Source organism: Myotis davidii, unplaced genomic scaffold, assembly GCF_000327345.1.
Source record: "Myotis davidii unplaced genomic scaffold, ASM32734v1 scaffold68, whole genome shotgun sequence".
Taxonomy (NCBI): domain Eukaryota; kingdom Metazoa; phylum Chordata; class Mammalia; order Chiroptera; family Vespertilionidae; genus Myotis; species Myotis davidii.
In genome coordinates this window covers 4,093,087-4,102,103 of record NW_006300376.1, presented here as the reverse complement: position 1 = coordinate 4,102,103, position 9,017 = coordinate 4,093,087, and the positions used below count along the sequence as shown (strand labels likewise).

General features: G+C 34.7%; 1 protein-coding gene across 1 annotated transcript in view; it reads right to left on the bottom strand.

Moving 5' to 3' along the window:
• Positions 1-2,028: 2,028 nt before the first annotated feature.
• HACE1 (HECT domain and ankyrin repeat containing E3 ubiquitin protein ligase 1) overlaps positions 2,029-9,017 on the bottom strand; it is an 80,884-nt gene continuing 73,895 nt past the window's right edge. Inside the window, exons 22-23 of the mRNA XM_015572751.1 lie at positions 3,311-3,438; positions 2,029-2,767 (exon numbers count right to left, since the gene is read on the bottom strand). Of these exons, the coding sequence (XP_015428237.1) occupies positions 2,610-2,767; positions 3,311-3,438 (286 nt within the window). The 3' untranslated portion in view covers positions 2,029-2,609. The remainder of the gene's footprint in view (positions 2,768-3,310; positions 3,439-9,017) is intronic.

Here is a 9,017-nt window from a genome sequence, read left to right as displayed (position 1 = left end):
TCCTTGAAAATGGCTCCACTGTGGGAATGGTGGGTAGAACATACATTCCAAGGACAGGGGAGGAAGTGAGGATTGCCCAGGTCCAGTTCTAAGCTCACCTGGTGGTTAAGTCATCTCCATTACTTCCTCAAACAGGGAATCATCGGTTGGCCCTCCAACTTGTGACCTACACTTTAAAACTTCCACTCCCACACGGAATAGGCTGTATTCAACATACTGTTTTAAAGCTGGATTTCCTTAGATTATATTACATTTTGGCTTTTTTGATGAATTAGAATATGGATTTTATTAACTACATGGGCACTATCCACTCAAACTATTTGAATGACTAAACTTTCACCCGGAAGTTTTCATTAATGTTTCCTATAATATGCTCCCTTGACTTACATTTGTTTTACTTTAGAATTCTATGTTTCTGTTTTCCTCCTTATATGGAACTACCAAATATTCTAAGACTTAAAAAGTCATTTTCCTATTATGTAATCTTCTTTTATCCAAAGGGAAAGAAATTTCTAATCATTTTTCTATGTGACCTTCCACTCAACATATCCATCTACTCACAGAAGAAATTGTGGAATAAATGTAAAGACTTGCTGCCTCCAGGTTAAATAATATTTTTAATCCATGTAAAATATTTTCATATTAACTACATTCTTTTAGTTTAAAAATAAAGACAATGTGAAAGAATAAACCCTAAATTTTCTAGGTTTACATAAAAATATTCATATTCATGGATAAAATACCATGACATTTTTAATATTTTATTATCTCTTGTACATAAATAGTTGCAAAAGGACCAATCCGACAAAGCCAATGGATTGCATAATTATAAACAGAAATTTAGAGACAGACTCATAGATAGAGAGCAGGCTGACATCTGTCGGGAAAGGGGTTGTTGGCTGGGGATAGTGGAGGGATTGAGCAAAATAGAAAAAAATAAGGAAAAACTCATTGACATGGACAACAGTATGGTGACTGCGGGGGAGGGGAGGTGGAGGAGGATATGGGGGGGGAGTATAAATGGTGATGATGGAGACTTGACTTGGGGTGGTGAACACACAATACAGTGGTATAGAATTGTGCACCTGAAACCTGTGTAATTTTGTTAACCAGGGTCATCCCAGTACATTCAATAAAAAAGAAAACAATGTTTATAGCATAAAACAAAAAAATAAAACAAATTAATGTTTGTAAACATGAAAAATTAGCAATGTAATATTAAACTCAGTTACTTACTTGAAAAGATAAAAGTCCAATGACCACTTTTACAAATAAATTTTGAAAACCAAAATTTAAAAATTATTAGCTTCATTTATTATAAAGCATATGACTCTTAATTTTAGAGCTAATAATTTTTAAATAATTCCTAATTTTTAATGTCATCTATTGAGATTTTTTAATATAAAAAACCACAATAACAAAAAAGGACCAAAAAGTGCATATTAGAGAAACTTTATAAATTAGCAAAGCTTTCAATGTATATGTCTATATACATAATAAATATTTGTCTGTATTGACATATACATTGTCAATATTTGTCAGTGACAAATATACCGGCTGCTCATGAGGAAATATGCACAGGTATGTATATCCACGGATATGCTATTGGAGAGTCTACTTTTGGTTTCCAGATGCCAAGTCCTAAGCATTACAAATCCCTCCATTAGCACTTCTAACTATGTGCATGTTCCTACTTCCTCCTAAAAGGTATGCTGTAACTCCTCAAGTGTGTATTTTCAAAATAAAAACTGATTAGATCACCCTAAAATTTAAAAACTAACACTCTACATTAGGCATATTCACTGGAACTCAACATTTTAATCATAAAAAGCAAATTTAAGAAAAACTTACATATTTAAATTGTAATCTGCACATCAGATTATTTAAGTGTGTCATCAGAATTCACTGATAAAATAAAAAATGATAAAATATTATATTTTAGGTTTACCTAAAATATAAATTAAGGCATAAGAAAAACTATGAGACCACAATATATATGGAAAACTGACCACTGAAAAATGCAAATAATTCATACAATATAGTATAAACTTTAATATATAAATTAGATATCATTTCATCAGCTGTTTGTTAGTCACATCAGTCTAAACTTTACATTACATAGTAAAATATTAAAAAGCTAGAAAACATCATTGCAATATAGATTCAATATGGGAAAATACATATTTGTGGCTTTATACACAATTTCAATTAATCCATTCTATACAATAGTTTTTCAAAATATAAATGGCACTTTACATGCGATAGGACATACCAGGTTGGATGTCCTACTATATTTTAATATACAGAAAAGTAAAGAGAAAACATCCTTTAAACAAGACAGTTACATAGCAGAGGTGGAATGTAGAACAAGATTTTGCCTTAATACAATCTTGAATAAGATAAAAGAAATATAAGGACAGTTTCTACTACTTTTAGTTAGCATTCTTTAACATAAAGGCTACTGTGATTTTCTATTTTCTAAGTGTATCACAAACTGAGAAAACATAAAAGGGAAAAGGGGCAGGGGAGAAAACCTGATCCTTGATGAATTTTAAACAGCCCTGCCCATGAACCGCCTTGAGGCTGCTTTCCTGTTGACATTTCCTAAATTACTTCTGCCACTCGGACTGTGCATCAGCAGTCAGATGAGCTTTCCAGACTCCACTATGCCATTGTGTAGCCATAGCTGCCACAATGCAGTGCCACAAGAAGTCTGTCCTTGAGTATTTCTTTACTTGGGTATTCAGGTAACTTGAGCATGTTGATGCTTTAAAAGTAAAATATACCACCATTAAAGAGAAAAAAATGTAAAATTTCTAATTGTTTTGTCTAGCAATGAAAACTATGAAAATTAACATAAAACCACCCTCTCAAATTTGCATTCAAATTGGAAAACCCTGAAGTAGTATTTAAAAGATAAAAACAAAAGCAAAAAAAAACCCTGCTGCATTGTAGTTTTCATTAGTCTGCAAATGTAGTGGAAGAAAATAAGTTCCTTTCAGCCAAAAATAAGCAAGAACAATTTAATTTGAAATGATGGTGTAATTTAGTGACACTATGACAACTTAACTTTAATGCTGGTTGAACAATATTCACTTAAATTATAGTTTCCTCAAACATATTCCTTACCAAAAAAGGGGAAAGAAAGGAACTATGTAGCTATTTATTTGTCAGTGATTCCAAAATGCTGATAGAGATCACTGTTGAGATTTATTTCCTCTTCTTGTAGCAATGCAGTAGTTAGACTTTTTTGATCACTCAAAATTAATCAAAATTCCAAAATGCATTTAAATAAAAAAATTTAACATACCATGTGCTTGAAGTTGGTAGAAGATTTGGAGTATATGGCACAGCAGCGATTGTAAAGTTTTGCAATCCACTTCCACCCATGATATTAGCAAATCCACCATGTGGGACCCTGGAACTAACAGTTCATATCTTAATATGTTGCAATCATCAAAGGAAAATCTTTATTATAGATATATTTCCTAAGTTAGGGTAAGAATGTATTCAACTCTAGGTCACCGACAAAATAATCCTTTTGAATCTGCAGCACTCCAACTTATTACTAAAAGTCACCATGTGGCCAGTTATCCAGCTTCCATGGAGACACCCCTCCACATTTCTATAAGCTGCACTATGCTTTCAATTAGCCACAGCACATAGCTCTACTATTCATTTAGCATACTGTTAGGGGCAGAAATAGAATATAGTGGGGATCAGCTACAATTATAACAAACATTAATCATGCTCTGTTAACCATGATGGTTCTGTTCTGATTAGAGAAAGCACATTCTAACCTGGCTGAGAGTTGTACACCTTGGGACATACCATTGGAATGCAGTCTATCCTCCTAGTGAGAACTGCCTATCATTCGGGAAAGAATTACAACCTCATGGCACCTAGTCCTGGAGGCACTTGCTCTTTACAACCCCCCAGGCCCCTATTACCTGTAATCTGGTCCCAAGGCACCAGTAACTCCCCCGCAACCCACGTGACTTGTAACCTGTACTGATTATCCCATGCCCACTTTCCTATACCTGTAATTCCTACTTCCCACGTAATCTTATCCTTCTACCCAATATCAGCTGGCTTATGGTAGGGTACAGAACAGATTTTTGTGGATGACCTGTTGCTCTCCCATACTGCTGGCATTATTGTAATGAACGCTCATATGTGATTTAACCCTGTCTCTGCTTAACTGGCTGAAGCAGTGAAAGGCAGCCCAGACCCCTTGGTTGTCCGGTTACAATACTGCATGTACAATTATTTTATTTCATGTGTGTCTCTACTAAACTGGGACTGATTTGAGGGTCCAAGAATGTTATATTTGTATTTGTATCCCTGGGCTTAGCAAAATGATTGGCATCTAGTAGACATTCACTAAGTATCTGCTGAATAAATAAATGTTTGCTTAATTAATTACAGCAACAGAGGATCTTACATATAATCCAAATAATAATTTCCCATTTGAAAAGTATCTGGGGTCAAAAGGATTTTGTTTTTCACAGTGGAAATATTATAAAATTCTCCACATTTCTCTTTCCAAAGATTCACAATATCAGATGTTGTTTTTTAATGTCAGCTAACATAGTCAAACCACAGGAAGGCTAACACAATATGTATAACCACAACCAGAAAATTTAATCTTGTGTACATGGCTGTAGAGGATGTAATTACATCTTCTCAAATTCTATTGTTTACATTTGAAAGAAAATTAGTATTTTAAATTAGCCTTCATATATATAAATATATAAATACACACACACACACACATCATGATTAAACAAACTGATCCTGGAATAAACTTTGTTGTTTTTAAAATGAGATGTTCTAGTGCTTTTTGGATAAATTAGAATGATGGTAAGCATTTAACATATAGGTGTCAATGCATACTCAAAGACAGTAGACTAATATTAAAAATGTTTTCTAACATGATTCATAGTACAAACCATAATTCAGTTCATTTAAAGACACTGTTGAAACTTGAATAACCAAAACAGCTTGAAAAAGAAGAACAAAGTCAGAGGGCTTACACTTCTTTTTTTAAAAAATATATTTTATTGATTTTTTACAGAGAGGAAGGGAGAGGGATAGAAAGTCAGAAACATCAATGAGAGAGAAACATCGATCAGCCGCCTCCTGCACACTCCCCACTGGGGATGTGCCCGCAACCAAGGTACATGCCCTTGACCGGAATCGAACCTGGGACCCTTGAGTCCGCAGGCTGACACTCTATCCAGTGAGCCAAACCGGCCAGGGTGGGCTTATACTTCTTGATTTCAAAACTTAAACTACAAAGCTACAATAATCAAAACAGTGTGGAATTGGCATAACGACAGATGATATAAACCAATGAAATAAAATAGAGAACCCCAAAATAAGACTTCACATATATGGCCAAATGATTTTCAACAAGTGTGCTAAGAATATTCAATGGGAAAAAGTCAGTCTTTTCAATAAACTGTGCTGAGAAAACTAACCAGTTTTAATCTACCACAGAAAAAAATGAAGTTGGACCCTTATTTAACACCACTTACAAAAATTAACTCAAAATGAATAAAAGACCTAAACTTCAGAGCTAAAATTACAAAATATTTATAAGAAAATATAGGGAGAAAGCTTCATGACACTGGGTTTGCTAATGACTGCTTGGATGTGACACCAAAAGCACAGGCAACAAAAGACAAGTACATAAATTGGACTTCATCAAAGTTAAAAACTTATATGCCAAAGGATACCAGGAATAGAGTAAAAAGGTAACATAAAATAGGTGAAAATATTTTCAAATCATAAGTCATAAGGAATTGACATCCAAAAAATATACAAAACAGTAACAAAAACCAATTAAAAATAAGGAAGACTTGAATAGACAGTTCTCCAAAAAAGATACATAAATGTCCTATAAGCAGATGAAAAAAACGCTTAATCAAATCATTTGTCATTAGGGAAATGAAATCAAAACCACAATGAGGTAGCTTCTTCATACACATTAGGATGACTATTAATAAAACAAAAACCACCAACCCCTACCTCAAAAAAAAGAAAAGGCCAAGTATTGGAAAGGACATGCAGAAATTAAAACCCTTAGGCATTATTGGTGAGAATGTAAAATGGTGCAGCCACTGTGGAAAACAGCCTGGCAGGTTCTAAAAAAATGAAACATAGAATTACAGTATATATCCAAAAGAACTGAAAGCAGAGAATCAATGAGATATTTGAACATCCATGTTCACAGCAATAACACTCACAAGAGCCAAAATGTGGATGCAAGCCAAGTGACCTCCATGGGTGAAAGATTAGCAAAATGTGGTATATATACACAATGAAATATTATTTAGTCTTCAAAAGGAAACTCTGACATTTGCTAATACAGATGAACCTTGAGGACATTATGGTCAGTGAAATAAGCCAGTCACAAAAAGACAAACAATGTATGGTTCCACTTAGATGAAGTACCTAGAAGATTCAAATCCATAACGACAGATAGGAGAACGGTGGTTGTCAGGGGCTAGGAGAGTAGGAATGGACAGTTAGTGTTTATTGGGTACAATATTAAGTGAGGAAGATAAAAATTTGGGAGATGGATGGTGGTGATGGTTGCACAATGTAAATGTACTTAATGTCACAGAAGTGTACACTTAAAAATGCAAGCCCGGCAGTGTTGCTCAGTGGTTGAGCATCAACCCATGAACCAAGAGGTCACTGGCTGGATTCCAGTCAGGGCACATACCCAGGTTGCAGGCTCGATCCCCAGTAGGGGGCATGTAGGAGGCAGCCAATGGATGATGTTGCTCTCTCATCAATGTTTCTCTCTTTAGCCCTCTCCTTTCCTCTCTCTCTAAAAATCAATAAAAACACATTTAAAACTGGTAAATGTTATGGATTTTTTAGCACATACACTATAAAAACTGTTAAAAATGAACCAAATTGAAATTATGGATATGTATGTACTCCCAGGGGAAAAAATTAGCAATCACTATATATGAATCTCTGAAAACAGCCATTTTCTTTTCTAGCTGGGAAGCAGTTTGGTTGCTATTAAATGTTTTCCTGATGAAATGCCTGAGCTTACCTTTGAGGTCTAAGTGAATATTAAAAGTATGCGTGGGTCTTACTAATAAAATGCTAGTGCATGAGCAATTCCTACTTAGGGCAAAAGAATATCTGAAGAAGACATGAATATGTCTGTCAACTGAAATAAAATTCAACTTAAGTTAATCTATGCATATTAACCTTTGCCTAAAAAAATTAACAAAGGCAACCAAAAATGAAAAGGGATCAAAAAAACCAAACTGTTCTCAATTTCCTATAGAGGCAGATTTTAAAAAACAAGCATAACACTGTATCAGGACAAGATGAGAAAACAAGCCTTGACACTTATTCTTACACAAATTGTAACAGTATTTCATTAGCAGGGTGATTAAGCTAATGTCTTCATATACCTAAATTTTGAAAAGTAAGCTTTAAAAAAAAACAAAGATTTCATAATTTTGTTGGAATAAAAGGAACAGGCCCTCTCTCATTCCCTGCTAATCTGAAAACTGATATCTTTCTGAAGGATAAATGAGCAATATGTATCAAGGTTATAAAAATGAATGTACTTTCTATATAAAAATTTCCCTTCTAAGAATTTATCCTATATAAATAATGTAGGATTTTGGCCCACCAAGTATGTAGCACAAAAATTCCTTATTTCTGCAGCCTTATTCATAAATGAGGAAATTTGGCAATAAAGGACAATATCAATTAAAGGAGGTCCATAAATTGAAGAGTTAGGCAGCCATTTAAAAATTATATCTATAAATGGAATAATTTTTAGTGATATATTGCAAAATTCAAGTTATAATACTGGGACAATGTCTTAAAAGCAAAAATTTATATATGTGAGAAACATTCTGGAAGAATAACGACAATGTTAACAGTGATTATCTCCAGTGATTGAGCTTAGAGTGACTTTTTAAAATTTGAATTGCCTAACCTTCCTACACAGAAAATGTAATTTTTATTAAATTATTTTCATTAAGTTATGCAATCACAGGGTATTTCTTGGCATGAAGAAGGCACCAAAAAAGCAAAACCCCAAAAACTTAACAAGGTTTTCTTTCATAGCTTTAGTCTACAATCTGAATATGTTTTATTTTATTCTTTAAAATTAGACATATGGTGGGACTCCAACTATTTTCCTAATCATATAGTTAAAAGACTAAGAAAATAAAGTAAAATGTTAATAGCATTATCTATGTGGTGGAATTACTTAATAGGATTTTCATTTTGTTCTAGCTATATTCTCCATTTTCTAAACTTTTATAATGCTTATATACTAGTTTAAAAATAAGACAATAATGTACCTGGCCAGTGTTGCTCAACGGTTGAGCACTGACTCAAGAACCAGGAGATCATGGTTTGATTCCGGTCAGGACACATGCCTGGGTGGTGGGCTTGATCCCCAGTAAGGGGGCATATGTGAGGTGGTCAATCCAAGATTCTATCTCATCACTGATGTTTCTGTCTCTCTCCCCCTCTCCCTTCCTCTCTCTGAAATCAATAAAAACATATTTTTAAAAAATAAGACAACAGTGAATCGTAAATGACATACATATATTTTATATAGATACACACTCAAAATTATGTTTTTTAAAAAGCACAAAAACTCTGGCTGGGTTGCACAGTTGGTTGGGGCATCGTCCCATATAACAAAAGACTGTGGGCTAGATTCCCAGTCATTTAAAAAATCTATACTAATAAAAGCCTAGGTGGCCCTTGCACCCTCATGTCATCACAAGATGGCCGCCCCATGTCATCACAAGATGGCTGCCAAAAGATGGCCACCCCCACATCATCACAAGATGGCCGCCCCCACATCATCACAAGATGGCCACTCCCCACGTTGTCACAAGATGGCCATCCCCACATTGTCACAAGATGGCTGCCCCCCACATCATCACAGGATGGCCAGCAGGGGAGGGCAGTTGGGGGCCACCAGGCCGGCCGGGGAGGGCAGTTGGGGGACACGG